Source organism: Octodon degus, unplaced genomic scaffold (genome assembly GCF_000260255.1).
Source record: "Octodon degus isolate 3935 unplaced genomic scaffold, OctDeg1.0 scaffold00001, whole genome shotgun sequence".
NCBI lineage: Eukaryota > Metazoa > Chordata > Mammalia > Rodentia > Octodontidae > Octodon > Octodon degus.
Window position 1 is genome coordinate 6,348,952 of NW_004524577.1, and position 23,067 is coordinate 6,372,018.

Below are 23,067 nucleotides of genomic sequence, written 5' to 3' on the forward strand. Positions count from 1 at the left end.
CCCACCCTGGGCCGCTCTCCCCGGGCAGCGGCCCCAGCCCCTTCACTATGCCTGCTGCCCCACCCTGGGCCGCTCTCCCCGGCCAGCGGCCCCAGGCCCTTCACTGTGCCTGCTGCCCAGTTGCTGCCCCTCTCTGGGCTGCTCTCCCAGGCACATCCCCCAGGCAGAGCAGTGCACCCTTTCATCCCTGTAGGGTGCAGCAGAACAAGGGAAAGTGGACTGTGAGCACCTCGTTAATCTGCCCTGGACCCCATGTCGCCCACGTGCTGCCTGCAGCACGCATCACACTAGGTGCTCTGGTGAGCTGTGTCTCCTTCTCACTAGGACACAAGTGTGAGGAGGGACAGGCTGCATCCTTACCACTAAGTAGCCAGGCAGAGGAGATGACACGCAGCAGGGCTTTGATAAATACCTATTCAACAAGCCCAAGAACAAAGGCAAGTACTCGCCTTTAACTGGGTCCCCGCCCCCAGGCCCTGACTTCAAGGCCCTGGGCCTGGGGAGCAGCCTCAGAATCACTCGCAGCCTCTGGCAGATCACAAAGGAAGGAGGGGACAGCAGGGTCCTGCAGAGCGGAGCGACATACCTAGTGGGGTGTTGAGGCAGATGCACTGCAGGTCGAACCAGTAGGTCTCCACATCCTGCATGGAGTTCAGGACATATAGCCGCCGGTCGAAGGGCCGGCTGCTGTGCGCCAGGTTGTAATGCGGATCACAGATGGTGGTATCGACGATGACCGCGTTCCTCTTCAGGAAGACGAAGACCTGCAGAAAATACGCAGTGGGGAGGAGGGCTGATGGGTCAGCACAGGGCTGGCCGGGGTGCCCCACCCTTCGGCGGCCGGCACTACCTGGTCCTTGTCCTGGAACTTCTCTGTGGGGCCGAACTGCAGCAACCCCATGTAGCACAGCCTCTGCAGGCTCTCCATCACCGAGAAGACGTAGCGCCTGCAAGGGAGGCGGCTGCCACCATGCTGTACCGGGGCCACCCCACCGGACAGGGCTGACCACACTCGCAGCTCGCGTTGGAAGTGACGGCAGCAACAGGAAGGGAGCCAGACCCAGGGGACAGCCTCCTGGCTGCACCTTGGCAGCACACCTGACGTGGTACTCAAAAGCGAGTAATAAAATGGGCCACGTCACACTCCTTCGGGGCTAATTTGTGAAAACCTCCAGCTCAGTGCACTGAAGGCAGGGCCCATCCCTCGTCCTGAAGAGGAAGCCCTGGAGGCTGACGAGGGGGCTGTGTGGTGCGGGCTGGGGCCAAGGGCCTCACCTCTTGTACAGGAGCTGCTGCCGGATGGGCCTGGGGAGGAAGCGGATCAGCGTGTGCTGCTTCACAGGGTGGCTCAGGTACTCTTCGAGGTTGTCCACCTGGAGGGGAGCGCAGGCTCAGCTGGGCTGGAGGGCCGGGCGGCGCAGGCGGGGCTCACGCAGACAGCCACCGCCAGGACCTCCTGGGCCTCTGCCGCCCTACTGGGGGCAGCGAACTGCAGACAGCTCCCAGAAGCAAGGGGCAAATTTATTTACTTATATATATTAAAAACAAAAATCCAAAAAGATGAAGACACCCATCTCCTCTGAAGCCGTTCTATGGTACCCTAAGGAAACTGTGAAACTACTTAATATCAAGTTAACAAATGCAATGGTGTGGAAAATGATATACTGGTCCGCAGAAAGTAATGGGATAGGGTAAATAAAGTAAAATAAAATAAATAAATAAATAAATGAGCAAGTGTACCAAAAAATTAGCAGTGACTATCTCTCAGCAATGAGATTATGGGCAACTCCTATACTTTCCTTTCTCTGTTTACCAAGTTCCTTAAAAAAAATCCTGCTTTACTGTTGCACCATAGCTCTTCCTACCCACCATGCCCGCGTATTACGTAGGGCCGCCCTCCTCCTTTCCTGCCTACCCGCTGTCCTTCCTTCCACCCATTACCTCTCAATTCTAATGTAATCTAACCTAATGGAGAAGAATACACAACCCTTGGGCTACTTCCCCTGGCCGGCTGCCAGCAGCCTACCTTGTAGCTCACTTGCACGATCTGGACGAAGATGGAGAGGGGCAGGCTGAGAAGGATGTCACTCACAAGCGCCCAGCCAAAGCCGAAGTCCCTATGCACCGGGATGGGCGGGACGAAGCGCATCCAGGAGACGTCATCCACGTACACTGGAAAAGCGCTCGAGGTCACTCCCAGAAACGGGGTCCTCCCAGGAGTGCTGCCCCCCCAGCTTGGGCAGAGCCGGCCTGGCAGGTGGAAGGAGGGCCAGGGGCGGGGCCTCAGGGTCACAAAGTAAGGACAGTCTCACCTGTCTCTGTGGATAGCTCCACCTCGGCCTCCCAGGTGACGGTGGCGTCGGGATTGTCCCTGCTTCCTCTCCTCTCACTGCCGAACACTATCTTGTCCATCATGTAGCTGGCCGGGTGCCCATAGACCAGGTACCACAGGAACGTGTGCACTACCCGCAGGCGAGGCATTTTGGGCAGGAACCCAAGGGAGCGGCCGAGGCCGGGAACTGAGGCGAGAAGGGACACGCAGGCTCAGAAATCCCACACAATGGAGTGGCACCGTGCCCAGGTGCAAGGACAGGGTGGCACACGCGCTCACACCTGCTTTCTAGTGGAACCTACACCTGCACACCCTGTGGAGACTGCTGGTGCAGAGAAGCACAAAAGGGGCGAGGGCTAAGCCAGAGCTTGGGACCAGCCTCCCTGGCACTGGGCCTGTGAGCCAGGCCCTCTGGTCCCCGAAGGAAAGGGCTATGCAGGCATGTGGGGCCACAGAGGAGGGCTCCTGGCCCGACACAGACTGCCAAACACCCTCAAGTCTCAGGTCTCTTGAGAAGTGTATTCTTTCTTATTACTAATAAGCTGTTCCCTCAGTTTGCCCGGCAACAGGGGGCAGGTGTGGCAGCTGGCGGGGGCAGTGCTGACACAGTGGGGCCAGCAGCTGCCCAGGCCCACCCTGCCGCTTCGGAGGTCGACTATGAGCTAGGCGCGCTGCACTAACTAGGAAACCTGGAGTGTGAGGCTACCATGTGCCACTGGTGCCCTTGGCAAAGGAGGCTGCGCGCACTACGCCCATGTCTGCTGCCTCGCGGAGGCTGTCACCTAGGAGAGGCTGGGGCCCTCCCTCCTGCTGGCACACTGTGCCTGGCCTGAGTCCAGCCTCATTTACAAAGCCCCAGCTCCCTGCACTGGCTTGGCACAAATTCACACTGGAGTAGCAAGGTGTGGAGCAAAGCAGAAGTCCCCAGTGGCAGGGGTGTGTGGGGTCAGGACAGGGAAGGTTTCCCGTGGCTCATCAGGTGTCCCATGCCTCGGGCACCGAGCAGCAGGGCTTCATCGCTGTAAACCAGACCTCACACCAGGGTCTAGCACCTATCACCTTTGCTTCTCAGTGCCCTGGGAGGTCTGTGGGACAAGAACCCCCATTTGCAGAGAGGGAAACTGAGGCAGCAGAGGTGACGTGACCAGCCCAACTCGGCCGCCCAGCAGCTCTCCCTGTCTGGCTGCAGCCCACAGCCTGAATGCAAGGGATCCCGGGGACCGACGCATCAGCGTGTGAGCAGACGGGATCTGGCCACCATGTGCAGAGCTGCCCCTTACCAACAACGGGCTGGTAGTCTTTCATCGGGGCTATTCCCATCTTCTCATCCGTCTTTTTGGCCCGCACGCCGTCTGGCTTGGAGGAAGCATTCGCATCGGTGTCTCCTGACCCGCTGGGCTCCTCCTGCCCCTGACTTTCTTCTTCTGCCTCCTCTGTGGCTGCTGGAGGCTGCAGAGCCTTGATCCTGCAGGCCAAGCACACTGTGTCGGGGGGCGCTGGACACACCAGGGCTGGGAGCAGAGGCCGAGGCCAGGGGGTGAGGCCAAGCGGGTGTCAGTCAGGCCTCGTGGGGTGGTGGGACATGCAGGCTGAGGGCCACCTGCGCGCCTGGGGCAGCTGCTGCCTGGAGCCTGCGAGCCACCGCGCGGAGACTTCAGGTGTTCTCGCAGATGCCAGACACCAGGAATTTAGGGGAGCAACCAGCGACTGACCCACTCTGTGTGGCCCGTACACGGTGGCCCACACAGGACAGGGTAGCCTCCCGGCCATGGCCTCTCGGTTGGGTCCAGCTGAGGGCTCCTCCCACCCCACCAAGGTGTATCCTGGCCCCCTAGGGGGTTCCGGGGCTGAACTGGGCAGAACGTGAGGAAGCCAAGGGGAATCATCTGGAGTCGTTCTGAGAGCCATTTCCACACATCAGAGGCCTGTGGTGGGGACAGTCCTAATGCGCTCAATCAGATAAACTCCAATTAACAACATGGAGCTTTGTTTTGCTTAAAGAATCTAGAAACTGGGGCTGGGGAGATGGCTCAGTGGTCTAAAGCACCTACTTAGAACACGCTTAGTCAAAGCACAGGGACCGCGGTTCGATCCCCCAGCACCACATGCCAGCCAGCCCCGCCCCCTGGTGGGCTGAGCTGACCACACACACACACAAAAAAAAATAAATAAATTTAAAAAAAAAAAGAATCAAGAAATTGATCCCTGTTCAGGTGAGGGGACAAAGAACCACAAACCCTAAGCGAGTAACTGTTTTGGTGCCAGTCAACACCGAATGGCTTCAGGCAGGGCTGCAAGGCCGGGCGGCCTCACACTGGCTTCCCCTGGCACCACCACTTGCCTGTTGGCTGTGCTTGAATTAGAGATCCGGAAGCGAACCTGCTCGATGGCACTTCTCACCAGGGGGTCGTTCTGGTCCATGGACGGGTGCACAACCAGGTCCACCTGCAGAGGAAGGTCAGGGCACCCCAAGGGCAGTCAAGCTACAGCTCCAGAAGCAGGCTCCTTGGTGGATGCCAGCTCTACCTGTTCTTACTGACATTCTCCAGAGACCACCGGCAGAGGGAAGGAAAACGTCTTGCTCAAAAGTTTGCTGCTACAATTGGTGGCATCGCAACCCTGGAAGCAACAGCGGCCAAAGCTGGGACAGCCATGCGCCCTGCAGCTCCATGGCTGGGCTATCCCAGCGCACCGAGCTCCACGGCCACGGGGGTTGCTCCCCAGTCTGAGCATTTCCCACCGCTGCTCTGGCCCCAGTGGACATCCACGTGTCTACCACGGAGGAGTCGGGTGGCCTTTCTACACCCCCAAGCTGAGAGGGTTGTCACTGTCATGGGTTCCCACCGGCCACACCCACCCCTCAACAATCTGGCAGAGGATTAAGAGCTGCTTCTTGTCTGAGGCAGAACCCTGCAGGCGGCTCACAGGAGCCTGAGATGAACACAGGAAGGCAGCAGTTGAGAGGAGGCGGGGATGGGGGTGGGACAGCAGCCTCAGCGCCGGGTCTCTGGAGAGCAAGGCTTTGCTGGCAGCCACGTGGGGTTTCTTCAGTGTCGACCCTGGCCAGCAGCTTTGTGGCAAAAGTGGACTCAGGCAGGTGTGCAAGTGTGAAACACACAACTGTGTCTAAAGGTGATATAAGGGGCCCAAGTGACCCAGTCTCCCCCCACTGCTCAGCTGGGGAGTAAGGACCCCCGACCACCCCCTCTGCGCTGTAATTTCTTTGCGGCAGACTAAAGTGAGGTACAGCTGGGCAACATTTCAGAGTCTTTGAACAGCGAAGTCCACGATGGCGGCAGTTCTATTTCCTCACTCTCCCCTGCTTCTCAAAGGCAGAGTGGCTAGGGCAGGACACAGGGGCAGCCTGGGCCCCAGGTGCCAGGGCAAGCCCTGCCAAGAAGCAAACCTCAGCTCTGGCTCCGAAGCTGGCCGGGGTACACTCTCAACCCTGCAGCCTCTGCATCTGGAAAGCAGGCCATGGCAGTGCCACCCAGTGACCGAGGCTCCCTCCACAGCGCATGTGTGACCCCAGGTGAGCTGTTGCCCTTGTCCCTTGCTCCAGCCTCTGGCGCGGCCTGGTGGAACAGCACCCAAGCGCAGCAGGAAGCACAGCCGATCGAGCACCACTGCCCTCTCCCTAGTCCTGAGTTCGGGGGAGGATCTGGTGCGCTGGGCTTTTCCTGCTCAGTACCAGGGCCACTGGCCACTGGCCAGTGCTCAAGGGCATGTGTGACAGGCCGGCTGGGGACAGAGGGGCTGCATCAATGCGAACTTTACTGTTCTGTTTCAGAAACTTAGAACAGGTATGAAGGCAGGCGAGCACTGCCAACACGCAAGAGAAGATGCTGCGTTTAAGTCACTCACTGAGCTGCTTTGTAGTTCAGATTTCTCAATCAGTAAGATAAAGTGAGGAAAAAGCAAAAATGGCACTTGTTAAGAAAACAAAGTATCAGAGGGGTGCTCTCTTAAAGGCAGAGATGAAAAACATCACCAGAAAAAAAGAAATTAAGGGACAGTCCCACCACAGCATCCGTCCTTGCCCCAGCGCCCAGCTGCAAATTACTCTGACCCTGGAGGACGCACGCTGCAGAATGTACACAAAGCAGCAGTGACAGGAGCCGGACCAGGAGAGTGCCACAGCCCTGGCCCGCTCCAAGAGCGTGCGGGGCTCACCTTCTTCTTGATGCCGTCCTGGATGACCGTGGTCCGGTACAGCCTCAGGAGGCCCTCCTCAGACAGGTTCCGCACCAGGCGGATGATGGACTTCTTGCAGCACTTGGTGGACACGCCCTCCTGCTTCTCCTGGTCCATGATCATCTTCTGGATCCTGCGACGTCAGAACAAGCAGCTCACATCCCCCACCTCGCCACGGAAGGCCGTTCTCAACAGGGCAACAGAGACACAGTGACTGTCATCAAAGAGAAACTAGCGAAGAATGACGGCTGTTCGCCATGCTGGAAAGGCTGCCTTGCGGGTGATGAGCAGCGGGCTGGAGGCCTGTGCCTGTCCCCAGTGAGCCCTGCAGCCTCAGGACCTGTAGTGATGGCAGCAGAGAGCTGGAGCGCAAGGACAGCCACCTGTCTGCACGAGCCTGCGTGCTAACAGCGCTCAGCTAAGGCAGGCTCCAGCTCAGCACTGCACCTTTGCACCTATAGTTCTTTGGCTCTCGGTGTACGGTGCCACACTCCAGCACTTACCTCAAGAGGACCAAGGTAACGCCCCCAGGCAGATGGCCCCGCCCCGCCCCAGTCCTGCTTGGTGTGCGAAACCCACGTGGGTGGCTGCAGTCAAGGCTCCCTCTCACAGGTGCACTTATACTGCCTGCCTCAGGGGGCTTGATGGTGACACCTGGGCAGTGGTGGCCGTGGGGGGTCTGAGGACCAGCCCAGATCTGAGGCTCTGCCCTTCCCCAGGCTCCACAGTGTTGTTCGAGCCCCTTCGGCTTCTTCTTTCATTGAAGATGTCATAGGCACAGAAGGCCCCAGGAAGAGGAGCTACAGGGAAAGTCACCTGTTCGGGTGTCTACGTTTTCCTTCCCAGCAAGGTAAGAACACCAAATGCATGGTCCCCGCTGACCCCTCTCCTGCTGGACCGCTCTCTCCTGCCTAGTACACAGACTCTCCTAACGTCTGCATTTCTGAACAATATCCATACCACCTAGAGGTCACGAGTCTGCTGGCTGCAGGACGTGACTGTCACAGTGAAGAGCGACACACGGGCGGCCGGGCAGCACTTACGTGAACAGGCTCTCAATCAGGCGAAGGTTGGTGACGGCCTCTATGATCAGGTTCCGGCGTTTCAGCAGCCGGTAAGTCTTGTGGGGCTTCTCCAGGCCTGTGCTGTACTTCCCACCCTTCTGGGAGCTGCCACTCTCCTGAGGAGGACATGAAGCGCTCCGCAGGGCTGGGCAGGTACCACACCCGCAGGCGTTCGCCCATCTCCGGTGCCTGCACAGGACCCACCATGCTCCTCCTTCAGTGCTGACCCAGGACGGAACACGACCTGACCTCCCCAAAGCACAGCAGCCCTGCTATGCCAGGCTTGCCTGGCTCCTCCGCAGGGGTGGGAGGGGCTGGCATCCTCACTGAGGTCTCTAGCAGGCTCCACAGTCCAAGCCAAGAGTCTTATTATTGCTCTCCTCTCACAGAAGGGGAACCCAGGGCTCAGGGTTAAGGACCCACCCAGGCTCCCACTGGACAGCTTCAGACTGCAAACTGAGGAGCCCTGGCAAATCTGCAGGCAACCAGTTGACAAAGGCAGAGACAGAGACACAAAGGCAGAAGGGTAGGGGTGCCTGCGCTTCCCCTTTTAGCTCTACTGAGAGGTTCATGTCACTCTTTATGCCTCCTTCCTGTGTTCCACAGCTTAAAGTGAACCTGTATCACCTGCCTTTTGATCAACCTATACTAAAGCCCAAATGTGAAACCTGAGTGGGAAGGAATCGTGAAAACTTCAAAGCGCTCCTCGCAAACCTCTAGCACAAGCAGAGCAGCCTGGGCAGGGTCTGCTGGGCACCTGCTCACTTAGAGCAACGCTTATAGGACCAAGACCCAGCCAAGAAGGCACCAGGCAGGCGCAAGTGCAGCTCCTATCCTGCCCATTGCGGGCCTCAGTCAATCGGGTACAGCTCCTTCACAAGGAGGGGAGGGAGAGAAGCTCTACAAAACAGGAGATGCCTATGAATGAAGCGGCTGCTTTCCTGACTCCCAGCAGCCCCCAAGGAGAGCACAGGCTGCCTTTCTCAGAACGTTTTTGCACAGGGACACAAAACTGCTGTCACTCTGGGAGTGGATTTCTACCAGAAAGAGAAAGAGCTCCAGGAGCACAGAGCTCCAGGAATTCTAAGCTCCAAGGCAGCGCACGCTGGGAAGACAGGCAGGGCAAAGCGCAGTGGACCAGCAGGGGTCAACGCTGGCAGCCCTGACAACACAAACCACGCGCACACCCTGACAGGGAGGAGGTGTCCAGCACTCTGGGAAGGGCTCAGCGGGTCTAGAAACATCCGTGGCAGGCCCTGTGCCTTCTGCTCCGGACGTAACCAAAGCCAGGCCCTGCCCCAGGAACGCAGAAGCACTGAGGCCCAGGCAGCCACTCACCGGACAGGCAGGTTTGGGATCCCCGGGGGCCTGGCTCCCTTCCAGGGTCGTGGAGCCTGAATCAAAGAGCAGCCTTTGGCTGCCTAATCACAGGGCGGTCCCAGGCCTGCCGCCTCACCCCCCACTCTGCCAAGTCCTGGCAATATCGAGGCACCTTTAGGTGACAAAGGATACAGCACAGGACAAACTGCAGCTCGTAATGAGAAGGGCACTGCTGCCTCGGCTGTCTTAGTCCTTCCAACTGCACTGATGGAAACGTGTTCGTTTGACCCTGTTTATTTAATACCTTGACACATACCTGTATTTGGTCAGAACGTTTTTCCTTTCTATTTTATGGTTACCTTATCCCACCCTCACTCCCTAACCAGGGATTGAACTAAGGATCTCGCACTTGCCAGGCAGGCACTTATGCCGCGGAGCTGTCTCCCCTGCCAGTTACCTTACTTTTGTTGCAAAGAACGCTGGCCTTGCATCTGACAGGGCTTCTTAGGCCTGGCAGCGCTGCCATCCTAACTGGATGCTGCACTGCCACAAGAAGGAGAAGCAACCGAATCCTGGGGCTGGGGTGGGGCTGTAGCTCACCGGAGCAGCGGCGAGCCCTGGGCTCTGAACACCGACCAGAAGCAAAACCTCAGCTTCTCCCTACTCCACGTAAGTAGACCCCTCCCTAAGGTGTGACGATCGAGACAATCCTGGACATAGCCACACTGCCGAATGTTCTCCAGGGAGCAACACTGGCCTACTGCAGGTGAAAAGAGCAAGCTACTGGAAGTCAAAGCCCTGGGGCGAACAGTGAGGCCGGGGATTTCCACCCAGAGCCCAGGCGGCACGGGAAGGAGGAAAGGGAGGAGGAGGAGGCATGGGAGAGCACTGTCACTCCCTGCAGCGCCCCAGCGGTGGGACACAGCCACACTCAGCATCCGACACTGTCATGCGGACTCTGCACTGTCCTCGCTCCACCACCACAGAGGCCCGCCCTGCAGCCCAGCCCCCCCACTGACCTTGGGATTATCCACCCGGACCTCCACCACTGACCTTGGGATTATCCACCCGGACCTCCTCAATCATGGCTATGTCACCGCTGCTGCTCTCCATGCAGTGGGAGCCGAAGGACATGCTGAGGTCCGAAGAGCTGCTGGTGTCCAGGGCGTCCCTGCCCCCAGAGGTCCGGGAGGTGCGCTCCTCGGCAGCCCCGGGGGAGGAAGGCAGCGGCTTCTTCAAGGGGTGAAGGTTGAGGAGTTTCCACCCACCTGCGAAGAGGCCGGGGACAGAGAAATCAGAGGGGAGGCAGGAGGGCTTCTGCACTTGGCAGCCCGGGGCCCAGCACGCAGCGCAGGCCCCTCTTCACCCGAGACTGCACACTGCTCTACAGACCTGCGAGTGCCCCACCCTCTGTGGTCTTTTAGTCAGTGTTCTACACGTAACTTAAAAGCCTGAAGATTTCCGAATAGACAGAGGAAGCTTATGTGATGTCATCTCCATAGCAGTTAAAAACAGAACCACCAGTTCTTGGGAGGGTGTAAACAGGGGGATCACTATGAGTCTGACCTCGTAGTGAGACGCTGAACACCCTGTAGACCCTTCCCAAAAAATACCAAAAAGAAAAAAAAAATAATAATAATAACAACATTTTAGGGCCGGGGAGATAGCTCAGTAGAATAAGTGCTTGCCTGGCAAGCGCAAAGTCCTGAGTTCAATCCCCGGTACTGCAAAAAAACCAAAAAACAAACACAACAAAAACACACAAACAGAACAAAACACTTCCTAGGAACTACCTTGAGAGCAACAGGCGACAGACCCCCCGACTGACCCTGGACTACAGGACGCCAGCGGCCCCAGTTGAGGCAGCACAAAGGAAGGCCTGGGTGTTTGCCACCCAGCCCGGAGTGCTTCCTACCCTTGGTCGGGGTGGAGTGATGAGGCTGGCAGCCAGGCCCGAACTCCACAGAGGACCTCGCGTGGCCCTGCGCTCCCCGGGCCCTGCGCTTGCTGCCCCTGCTGCCCTCCTCCTCGCTGTCCGACTCCGAGAGAAAGGTGTCCTCGCCCTCGGGCGGCAGTGGCTCCTCGCCCATGGAGGCCAAGCTCACGGTGGTCAGCAGCTCGCCCCGGGCCTTCTCCTGTGCATACTGCCGGCTCAGGTCGCTCTCCTCGGCGAAGACACAGGAGATGTACTTGGTGGTCCGCTGCCGCCCTTCGTCCTCCATGAAGCCCTGCAGTTGGACGGTGCCGCACGCTCAGAAGGGGTACTGTGCTGCCCGGCACAGGCACTCGGGACCTGGCTCTCCCTCCCCCGGGCCCCCATCTCAGCATTTCAGGACTGCCTCTCCCAGCGGCCAGAGGTCTCCCCTCTGCCGCCCTGAGCTCCACGAGGCCCAGACGCTCACGCAGGCTTCTAAGTCGCTACCGTGCTTAGCGTGGGACTTGGCTCACAGACCACGCCAACAGCAGCGTGTCTGTTATACACCTTGCCGTCATTGGCTCAGCTGTAATCCTGCCTTCCCGCCCAATGTCCCAAAGGCAGGCAGGAAGAGGGCGGAGGGCTGCTGTGGCTGGAGGAGTGCCCGAACAGGTCCTCGCTAAAGGACTGGTGCCGGGTGGCGCTGCTGGGGTGTGGAGGGGGGCCCAGGGCCATTGGGGGCATGCCCTCAAAGTGGGTCAGGGATTGGTCATTCCCTCCCCCATTTAAGCTCTAAGTCGTTAGAGCCCCCACCACTACATCTGCCTCACCAGAGGCCTGAAGCAACAGGGCCACTTGATGGTTGAGGTTTTCTGGAACCTCCAGAACCATGAGCTGGAATAAACCTTTGCTCTTTAAAAATCAATTGCCCCAAGTATTTCATTATAGTTCTGGAATGCTGACGATGTAAGTCATCGAGGTGCTGCAATACCAGTGTAAATGACAAAGGGAGAGCACCAGCCATGGCCGGTTAGTAGCCTGATGGCCCCAGGTCCAAGGGAAGTCACAGAAGGGAGATAGGGCGGGTGGACAGGCACTGGCCAGCTTGCGCTGCCTGGCCCTACACAGAAGAGGTGCTGAATGGCCCTGCCTCACCCCATGACTCTTCCACACTGACAACTCCTTCAGCTTTCAAAAAATGGAAACACATGAAGGCCACGGTGAGGGGGAGACATGACATGGTGGCGCCTGCCAGCCGGGTGCCAAAGGCCGGGCTTCTTGTTCTGCAACTGCCTGGGGCGCTTGCCACAGTCAGAGTGTGCACACCCGAAGAAGGGGGCTGCGGGGTTACCTTGACAACCTTGAATCTCTGAAGCAGCCGGCACAGCATCCTGGCCTCCAGCTTTCCCACGTTCATGGCCACGCGAATCTCGGCCTGGGAAATTCCTTTCGTACCTCTGCGCTCAACTGTAAGGAAGAGCGCTGTGAGCCTGGGCTCTGCGCCACGCAGCACTGCAGTCACCCCACGGCCAGCGGCTGCACAACAGGCCGCCGTGTCCCTTGCTGCCGAAGACTGCAGGCCTCCCAGGACCGAAGACTACTATGCTGCTCAGAACACCAGCAGCTCACTTTGGGGGAACCCATGCTGTCTGGCTCCTCCACGTTAGAACAATAAAGAAAAAGCCGTGAGCAAGTGATCCATGGCGCTCTAGACTCCACTCTTACTTAGGAAATTACCACTTTCTCAGCAATGAACTTTTTCAGATAAATGAAACTGACTCCTTTAAAAAGGAAAGTAATTATTTAAAACAAGACTTTTCCCCAGCACTAAGGATTGCATCCAGGCCCTTCACGCTGAGTTCCATCTCGGCCCTTTTTATGCTGAGAGGATCTGTGCTAAACTGCCGAACCTTGCCACCTTCCCGCCTCGGCTTCCCCGAGTGCCGGGACTAGACGTGTGCGTGCCCGCGCCCAGCTCCAAGAGCTTCTTTTAAGGCGTGTGCTTCACGTCCCTGTCTTTCAGGCACCACAGACTTCAGAGCAAGCAGGGACAGGCAGGAAACAGCAGCACTGAGCCGACGTGAAGGCCTCGCTGAGGACGGGCCCTGTAATCTGTGCTGTGCGCCTGCCGGCTCCTGCTGGCTCCTGCCAGCTGCTGTTTCTCAGCGTTGCTACTGCACCTATATCTCAGGGGCCCCTTTCAGCTCCCTCTGCTATTTTGTGATGGAGAGGGCTAGGAAGAGATGGGGGAGCGGCAGGGGACCCCACAGCAAGGCACGCACGAAAGCAACACTCCTGGGCGCTTCAGAAGTGTTTTCTGATACGTTCACAAAGATGCAGCTGCCGGAAAAACCACTCTGGACAGAGAGGCTGCTGCGTCACACAGGCATAAAAGTAAATGGCAGGGGGCTGGAGAGATAGCTCAGTAGAATAAGCACTTGCCTGGCAAGTTCAAGGGCCTGAGTTCAATCCCTGGTTCCGCCAAAAAAAAAAAAAAAAGTAAATGGCAGAATCCAAAGGGACAGCTGGGATGGTTCCTTCACTGCCCAGCAGAGACGAGAGGACTGGGGCAAGCTGCTCCCAAACTGTGTTCCGAGGACTGCCTCACCCCCTCATGGGGTGAGCAGTTCTCTAACAGCCTGGCTGGCTCGCTGGGGGGAGTACTGCACCTCCCGCGGCCACTGGGCTTTCTGCTCTGCCCTTGCCCCACAGGGGCCTGTGGCCACACGGCCATGGCGCTGGGGCACAGCTGCCCCGAAGAGGTTTTGGGGGTCTAGGGAAGGGTGGGCAAAGGAAGTTTTCTTGCCCTTCATCACTGGTATATCCAGCGGTCGCCGGTGGCGAGTCCTAGGAGGGAGAGCGGCCTGCAAAACTCTACCCTGCAGCTCCACCCTCAACACCATAGTGCTGCCGGGCCTAGAGGGGAGCCTGCGACGGGGGTGTGACGCCCTCCTGAGCAGACACGGACCACCTGTTTCCTGCTGGGACCGCGTCAGCAGGTCGTGCTAGAAGCGAGGTTACCCTCCATGTCCGGCCTCTGCCAGAGAGCCCGGCTCCACGGAGCAGCACAAGGCCCACAGCAGAAGCTGGGCCAACACCAACACCCACCTTGAGTCCTCCAGCTTCCTGAACTCTAAGTCAAAATCAACTCCTTGGGGCTGGGGAGATGGCTCAGTAGGATAAGCGCTTGACTGGCAAACGCCAGGATCCAAGTTCAATCCCCAGTTCCGGATCAACTCCTTTTTATAAATTACCCAGTTTTGGGCCCTCAGGTACAGCACCAGGAACCAGACTGAGACAATTAGCTATTGCTGTGTGTGTGCTTTCTACGTACTAGGGACTGTTCCAGGCTTTAATCCTACGTCACTCATCCTCTAAATGTGCCAGTGGGGGCGATTCCCGAGGTGAAGGTTAACTTCAGGTATCAGCGTGCCCGGACGCAGGGCTGCCTGCATAGGTGGTGAGGGTGAGCTCTAAGCTGCTGTGCAGGCGTTTCTGCAGAAGGCCAGACTGTGACTGGGCTGCATGTGGAAGACACTCTGAATGTGGGTCATTGGCTGGGGCCAGAGCAGGGCGCACCTTCCTGCTGTGCTCCGTGACCTCGGGACCCGCAGGCTCTCCAGCATCAGCCTGTGCAGGTCTAGGGCACTTTCCCCCGACTATTCCCCGAGGCGATCCCTGGTGAGCTCCCTCTCCTCTGCTTTCTTGCACCACCCACTGCTCTGAAGGACCCCGACATGTCCCACTGTACAGACTGTGCCAAAGCCACTTGGAAGAGGGGCAGCCAGGCTCCACTGCAGCAGCCCACAGCCTGCGCTCCCACAGCCACGCTGCCCCCTGTGGCTCCCGGCGGCACCCCGCAGGCTGGACTCACTGAGGTCGTAGGTCTGTGTGAGCATGTCCCGCTCGTACACGATGTCCACCGGGGGCACGCCCTTGGAGATGACCTCCTCATCGTCATCGTCATCGTGGTCATCTTCCACCTTCTTCTTGAAGTCCTTCAGCAGCCTCAGGCACCGGACCATGATATCTGTCCCTGGGAACACAAGCACGTTTGCCAGGGGTGAATGGAAGCAGGGCCCGGGCAGCCACAGCCGTCACCCACAGACACAGGAGCCTGAGAAAGGTCCGGCCCAGTGGTGTTTATGAAGTTCAAGCCCGTGTCCTAAGGCACTAGGCCAGGAAATCAGTGCCACTGGATTACTGCTCATTGAAAAGAGAGAACGACCGGAGGGGGGCAGGGCAGAGCAAGTGGGTGAAGAAATGCAGAGAAAAATGAACCTTGAGGCATTTCCTGGCAGCCGCACCTGTGAGTCCTGCTCACACCCTGCTCTAGGACAAGGAGGCCCCTGTTTCTTCAAATCTTCCTAGCACCCTGATAGGGCCACATGCAGGACACAGGTGAGCTGTAAGAGTGAGAAGCAGCTAGGCATGGTGGTGTACACCTGAAATCCCAGCCCTTGGGAGGCTGAGGCAGGAGGAGCACTGTGAGCTCAAGGCCAGCCTGGGCTACAGTGAGTTCGAGCAGAGTGTGAACTACACAGCGAGACCCTGTCTTAAAATAAAAAAGAAAAAAATACATCTTTTCCCACAGCTAACACCTGCTTCCATGGGGTGTGGCAGCGGTGTATAGGAGTGCTAGATGCCTTGGAGCACATACTGAGTGCTGGCTCCAATGACTCCAAGTGTAGGCATTTAGACCACGAAAATATCCCAAAAAGAGGCAAGGCTGCCAAGACTAACAGGCAAACTCGACCACTCTGTGCAGCACTAATAGACATCACAGAAGCAAGGGCTGGGCTGTCGCGCAGAGGCAAAGCGCTTGTCCGGTGTGCAGGCCCTGGGCTCTGCCCCCAGCCATGGAAACCACAGCAGCAGCAGCGAGGCACTGAGCAGCAGTTTTCCAAGAAGCCAATGTGCTCTCGGCAGACTGCATCTGTTACAACTCACCAAGAACGATACCAGAGAAGAATTACTCCCATGTGCCTGTGGACAAGGACAAGAAAGGCACAGGGAAAGTGAACGCGTGCTGCCGCTTGCTATGTGCTGACTCTGGGTCCCAGGGACCCAAGCGGGCACTTTACGGACAAAAGCTGAAACACGGAAGGGTTAAATCTCCTGCCCAAAGCTCCCAACAGCCTGAGCATGGCAGAGGCCAACGCTCAGCAGGAGCAGGCTCAGGCATCCCATTTCTGCAAGAGCTGGCCACCGAGCAGCGGCCTCAAAGTCGCCTTCATTTCAATTCCTGCAGCTGTGTGCGGGTGCCTCATGGGCCAGAGGCCTTTGCAGACATGATTATCTGCAGGGCCTGCTTGCTGCGGCTAAGGATACTGAGGTGAGGAGACTGCTTTGGGTCAGCAGGGCAGCGTGATGCAGAAACACGGGGTCCTTGTCAGAGGAGAGCAGGAGGGTCACAGCCAGCTCCGAGAGGGCCAGGACTAGGAGCCAAGGATGGGAACGGCTTCTGGGAACTGGGCAAGGCCAGGCACAGGTTACCATGGGGAGCGCAGCAAGGGTAGTGCTACAGTTGGTCTCTGCCCCTCCCTGCCCAGGAGGTATGCGATGCCCTCCCCAGAGCACAGAAACCCCGTCCATTCTCAGGCAGAGGATTTCCTAGGCACAGAACTTGCAGGTGAACATCATGAACAAGAAAGCATCGCAGGGCACAGAATTCCGCTTTCCCAGGAGGCCAACTGGGAGAAGGGCCTGAGCCAAAAGGTCCACAGCACCACAGGCAGCCTCAGGGGCCCCGGGCGAAGCCTGGCGCCAGCCCATAGGTGACCACCCACACATCAGCACGAGGTAGAGCCCAGCATGGCTGCAGTACAGGCCCACAGCCTTGGTCCTCTGGACCACGGTCCTCCCCCAGCATGGGAGCCTGAGCTACAGGAGGGGACGAGGAACTCGCAGGTCCACCAGTACTGTCGAAGACCACCTGAAGGCTCAGGGCCCTGGGATGGGGTTGCCTGGGGCTCCTTCCCACCAGCTCTTTTGGCAGCGTCCAGCAGATCCAGGGGGCAGCAGGCACTGGCCACCACAGCATCCCGTGTCCTGTAGTGAGGCCCATCCAGCATCCCCTCCTGCCCAGCTTCCCTGGCGCCACTGTCCTTTGCAGCTCCTACCACAGCCTGGCCGCCATCTGAGGCTTCCCACACACTTTCCAAGCTGAGTCTCAGCACGGGCTTGGCAGGGAGGTGCGGCACGTTCGTTTTCCTCGAGAGGACACCAAGGAGCTAAGGAGCCTGTCCACGCCTGGCCCGCGCCAGGGAGGGGTTGGGGCAGGGTGCCTTGATTCAATGGGCCTGAGCAGTGGTGACGCCCCGCTGCCAGGGACACTGGCACCACACAGCACCTCAGGGACACCAGCCCAAGCCCTGGCGCCACTGCTGCCACTGCCAAACTCCCTTTAGGAGTGAGGCATCAGGGAACGACACACAGCAGCACTCGAGCGCCAGCGTGAGAGGAGGGGCACAAGCTCTGCGGGCTCACCGGGCAGGGGGAGGGGCCCGAGGCTCGGTCGCTGCCCCTCTCTGTGGCGGTGTGCGAGATCTGTGCCATCCCAGCTTTCACCGCATGGCACCAAGGCCTCTGCAATGACAGGTGTGAGCACAGGGGCGGGGGCTGGGCCACGGGCCTCTCGCTCAACTCTGTAACTTCCTGTTTGTATGACCATGAGAAGTGAACTCTGCTTTCTGACCAATAAAATGGAACAGCAACGGTGGGACCTGAGAGATGGCTCAACACGATAAGCGCTTGCCTGGCAAGAGCAAGGGCCTCAGTTCAATCCCCGGTTCCGCAAATAAATTAATTAATTAATTAAAAATAGCAGCAATGTTCTCCACCTCATGGGACTAGGTGAGGACGGCAGAGGTGGCGTCTGCTCAGAGCCCGTGCTACAATGCCCTGCTCTTGCCGGGAGCCAGGCCATGAGAGCCCCTCTCCGCCCCGAGTTCACCACGATGAAGCAGCATTCTTACCAGTATGACCAGTGCCCTAGCGCTGGTGAAGATGCTGCAAAATCAGCAGACTTAAGATGGTAGTCCCCACGGCTGGCCTCGTCATGGTGGCTCCTGGGGTCTCTGGGTTGGGGTGTGACATTCAGTCTGGGCAGTCTGGCTGCTAGTGGGGAAGGCTGAGGATGGTACTTGGGCACTGTGAGACGCTCTTCGAAGACCCATGTGGCATTGTCAGCCCAGGACTGACCAGGAGCATGTGACCCAGGAAGGGCGCTGCGGGTGGGACAGGCCTGCTCAATCATCCGGGGCTAAGGAGAGGCCACAGAGCTTGCAGAAGGCCTCGAGTGCCACAGCCAGGTGGCGCTGGTGAGGGGGGGGGGGGGGGGGGGGGGGGTGCTCTGCCTGCCTCACAGGGCAGAGCCCGTTCCTCTGCTGTGACCCCAGCTGTAGCCAGCAACCCAGGCACAGAGGAAAAGCAGGCTCCCTCTGTCCACTGGGCTATGTCTGTTCCCTTCCTAACACAACACAACAAAGCTTCCCTTTCTCCACCCTCACTCTGGGAAACCTTGCTGGACAGGTGGCATGGCCTAGAGGTTCAGGGTCGGCTTCTGTGTTGGTGGGCCCTGCTCTGTGAACGAGGACAACAAACATGCTCGGCCCTCTGGGCCGTGGGGAGCCCTGCAGGAAACCAGGCAGGCGAGGACCCCAGGGACCCTTGGGACCAGGTCTTCCAGCCCTCGCACCTCTCCTAGCCCTCGAGTTTCACCAGCAGTGTTCGGGGGCTGAGGCTGTAGCTGAGTGGAGCACGAGCCTGGCATGCACAAGGCGCCTTGACCAGCACTGCAGAGAACTTCAGTTTTTACTGTTGAAATCCTTTCTATTTCTCCCTCCCTTTTCAAGGACCCAGTTCCAGATTACAGTTGGCTAATGCCACAAGGGGAAAGGACAGGATGACACGTCAGTGAGAACCACACAGGAGGGCCAGTGAGATAGTTCAGCGGGCTATAGCCCCTGCTTAGGCAAGCACAGCGACCGCAGTTCAATCCCTGGCACCGCCCCTAGGGCAGGCTGAGCCAGCCAGAATCCCTCATGTGCCTGTAATCCCAGCACTGGGGAGGCTGAAAACAGGAGGATCACTATGAGTCCCAGCTGCATAGTGAGACCCTGTAACAACCAAATACATTTTAACAACAACAACAACAACAGAACATACACACATCAGCCAGGTGTGGTGGTGCGTGCCTGTAATGCTAGTAAGGGAGGCTGAGGTAGGAGGATCACTGCGAATCTGAAGCAGTCAGCCTGGACTACAAAGTGAGTTCAAGGCCAGCCTGAACTGCACAGTGAAACCCTTTCTCAAAAAGATTTTTAAAGAAGAAAAAAAGAACACACATACCAGCATGAACGGGCATCGCCTCTCCTCACTTGAGCTGCCTGCAGAACAGCTCCCATCCTGGAGGACCCGGGGCCGATAATGGCAACCGCTGGTCTCTGCTGCAGAACTTGCTTCCCAGGGACAAAGGACCAGAGCGGTACGACCCGCCGGTAAGTGTGCATGGTCAGCCAGCCGGGTGACCACACACGCACACGCGGGTCCTGGGAACTTTGGAGACACGGGGCACCGAGGTCAGCAGTTCACCCAAACGAACCATCAGATCTCCAGATCGGACACCCAGGATGGCAGAATTCAGGCATTTGTGGGCCCAGAAATGGGATGAGTCCTTCCTGAGCATTTGCTTGGCCTCCAGAGCCGTTTCCTCATCACGTAGCCCTGCAGGGTAGTACAGCGCTGCCCTGTATGGTGGAAGGAGCTGGCCGGGAACAGCAGTGCATGCCTGCCCGTAATCCCCACTATTTGGGAGTCTGAGCCAGGAGGATCACACGTCAGCAGCCAGCCCGGGCAGCTCAGTAAGATCCTGTCTCAGAATACAGTACCATGTTCTGAGAGATAGAGACGCAGCACAGTGGTAGGATGGGGGGTGGGAGAGGACAAGAAGGAAGAGGAAGAGGAAGAGAGGGCAGGAAAAGGAAAAAGAGAGAAAAGGGAAACAGGTTCAGCGAGGTTGTGTGATCTAACTGGCATTTCCGATACCAAACCACTTGGCCGGGTTAGAATTCAAAATTTCTAACAGAATGCACAGTTCAGGGACAGGGAGATAGTTCAGTAAAGTAAGTGCTTGCCTGGCAAGTGCAGGGTCCCTAGTACTGCAAAAAAAAAAAAAAAAAAAGAAAAGAAAAGAAAGTACAGTGCAGTGTGCAGGAAAACCCAGAGTGGCTGTGAAGGGTTTCTCACTTTCCCAGAGAAAACCCTCACCTGGTTCTCAGTGCAGTGGGACCTCAACTGTGATTAACCCAGGAAGAACCAAAGCAAGGCAGGAGCAAATGCGCGCAGGGACAGGTCTCCTCTCTGCGGGTCAGCAGAGAGGGGCAGGGCTGTCAGTGAGCCAGGTGGCGGGCACTCACCCCAGCACGCAGGAGAGCACACACCCTGAACTATGAGTGAGAGGCAGGGTCAGTGCCTGGAGTCCTGGAAACTACCAAGCAGCCCCCGGGAGAACGTGGCGGAAGAGTCTACAGAGAAGCCCAGGGCAGTAGAGATGATGTGAAGAGGGTGGCACAGGTTTAAGAGAAGGGTGCCAGAGCCAGCCTGTCTGACAGGAGCCTGCCTCTGCCCAGCGCATCCGGGCTAAGCAGAACGTCCTCCCTGTGCCCCAGTTTCCTCAGCTACAAGATGGGGACAAGAACAGCATCTTCCCACAGTACTCGGGGCAGTGCCTGGCTCACAAATAATGTCCAAACAGCCTGTTCCTGCTTCTGTCTTTACTAGGATAACTACAACTTTGGGAAAAACACAACTTTGGAGAATCAAATGTCACACCCACCCAGTCACCTGGACTGAAACTGTCACAAGGCTGCTTGGGGCCTTTAATTCAACTCAACTCCATAAACATTTATTTTGTGCTGGGTCCAAAAGAAACAGAAGAATGAGACAGGCTTCCTGTCCCGGCAGAAGGCTGTGAGAGAGAGGAGAGGCTGGGCAGAGCCAGGAGGGGAAAGGGCCCCGGGACCGACCACGCCAGCCTAGCTGTGTGTTCCAGCTCCTCCACCAGGAAGTGCCTGGGCCTCAAATTCCTCGCTGCTAACAGCTAATGCTAAGCACATCTACTATGCGCTGGAGGCAGCAAGGACTAAGTGAGTAAATACATGCGGCGTGTGTGCTCTCCAGCTGCACAGTCGTGTACCTCGAGAAATCCGCTACGGTGGCCTCTGGGCTCCGCTTCCAGCTTCTGGGTTCAAAATGCAACAGGCAGGCTGGGGCCAGGCAGTGAGGAGAGGAGTGACATGTGGCGGACACTGAAGAGTGTGCAGGACAGTCGCATCAGGCAGAAGGGGACGGGCTTTCCAGGAGAAGGAGCAGCAAGAGCAAAGTCACACCGTGAGAAAGAGCAGGCACGCTGCAGCACAGGGGAAGGGCAGCAAGGAGGGGAGACCGCGGAGCAGGCCACGGGCAGCGGCATGGGTACCTTGCTAGGAGGTTCCACTCCGTGCTGTGCAGGCACAAAGCTTGGGACAGAGCCTAGGAAGTATCTTGTGAATGAACATGGAGGAAAGGGGGCCCGCCGGGCAGTCCAAACCTACAAGTGCTGGGCCTCTGAGCTGTGCCCAGGGATTTCCCCTGGGTCCCCTGGCTCGGGCGCAGCGCTCACCTGCGCACCTCCCTGTCCTCATGAGTCTGGCCCCGGGTGGCTCAGAGGCTGGGTCACACTGTCTGGGCTCAAATCCCTGCACCAGAACAGCTCCATGCGCCTCCACGTGCTTGGCAATGAGATGAGGATAAAGAACAGCAGTGACGCAGCGTGGCGGCGCACGCCTGTCATCATGGCACTGGGAAGGCTGAGGCAGGAGGACTGTCCTAAGTTCAAGACCAGCCTGAGCCAAGTACTAAAACCTTGTCTCAAAAAGAATGGTACTAACAGTTTAAGAAATTACACTGAGGGCTGGTGAGATGGCTCAGTGGTTTAAAGCACCTACTTAGAACAAGCTTAGTCAAAGCACAGGGACCGCGGTTCGATCCCCAGCACCACATGCCAGCCAGCCCCGCCCCCTGGTGGGCTGAGCTGGACACACACACACACACACAAATAAATAAAATTTTTTTTTTTTTAAAAAAGAAAGAAATTACACTGAGCCCAAAATGGGATACTGGGGTTCTAGACTGTCAGTTCCCTCCCCTTTATAAAGCCCTTCCACAAGCCCACAGAGTCCAAGGTTTTTCTTACTGATTACACAAAGCAAATTAGTACTGGAGCTGACAAAGGCATGTGGAAACTACATGAGCACTCTCAGTCTACAGTCCTAGGCATCCTCAAATACTCAGTCCCAATGTCATCTCCCCGAAATACTTGGGCCAAGTTAGTGACATGATTAAGTCCCCAAGTTCTAGACTCGGGTGACCAACAGAGGGGAGAGGCCAGCGTACACAGTACAGCGCTAAGAACAATGGTCACACAGGTTCCTGAGCCAGGTGGCACCACCTCACTCACCAGAACACACCTCAGTCCCATTCCTGGCGCCCTCACGTGACGGCGGCTGACAACCACCTGCCCATGAGTTCTGCCCTGGCCTTCAGCTGCCCAGCTCAGACCGCAGCCTGGCCTGCAATCTGCTGGGTGCGCCCTAGAAAGGGCCGCTTCATCAGGCACACCACGGCCCCGGTCAGTTTTCCTGGCCCCAGTCTTATCCCTTGGCTACCAGCGTACTCTTTCCAAAGCACAGCTGGGGTGGACAGCGATGGGAGCTCCTGCCAGGTGAGGGGGGCGCCCACTGGCGGCAAGGGTGAGCTGCAGGGGAGGCGGCCCAGGCCAGCACAAGACCCTCAAGCCCAGAATTCACACCTCTGTAAATTTCACATCCCACCCCCCCTTCTCTCAATAGTTCTATCTTGCTTCGTTTATCTTAATCATTAATTAAGGTAATTTTCACTTTGCAGTTGGCACCCCTTGATCACTTTGCTGCTTCTGACTTAAAAAGAAATCTTGGGGCTGGTGAGATGGCTCAGTGGTCTAAAGCGCCTACTTAAAACAAACTCAGCAAAGCCCAGGGACCGCGGTTCAATCCCCCAGCACCACATGCCAGCCAGCCCGCCCCCTGGTGGGCTGAGCTGGCCACACACACACACACACAAATAAATAAATAAAAAATAAAAAAAAAGAAAAAGAAAAAAAAGAAAGTAGGCAACACTGTTAACTTTACATACAGAAATATTTTTCAAGGGGAAATTAATCA

At 57.5% G+C, this 23,067-nt stretch overlaps 1 protein-coding gene across 1 annotated transcript in view; it reads right to left on the bottom strand.

Moving 5' to 3' along the window:
• Positions 1-23,067, bottom strand: part of Gtf3c1 (general transcription factor IIIC subunit 1) — a 74,330-nt gene that overhangs the window by 26,651 nt on the left and 24,612 nt on the right. Inside the window, exons 7-19 of the mRNA XM_004623138.2 lie at positions 14,700-14,861; positions 12,177-12,292; positions 10,826-11,138; positions 9,964-10,178; positions 7,570-7,706; positions 6,506-6,659; positions 4,674-4,777; positions 3,613-3,797; positions 2,313-2,519; positions 2,027-2,172; positions 1,276-1,373; positions 851-947; positions 587-764 (exon numbers count right to left, since the gene is read on the bottom strand). Coding sequence (XP_004623195.2) covers positions 587-764; positions 851-947; positions 1,276-1,373; positions 2,027-2,172; positions 2,313-2,519; positions 3,613-3,797; positions 4,674-4,777; positions 6,506-6,659; positions 7,570-7,706; positions 9,964-10,178; positions 10,826-11,138; positions 12,177-12,292; positions 14,700-14,861 — 2,112 coding nt within the window. The remainder of the gene's footprint in view (positions 1-586; positions 765-850; positions 948-1,275; positions 1,374-2,026; positions 2,173-2,312; positions 2,520-3,612; positions 3,798-4,673; positions 4,778-6,505; positions 6,660-7,569; positions 7,707-9,963; positions 10,179-10,825; positions 11,139-12,176; positions 12,293-14,699; positions 14,862-23,067) is intronic.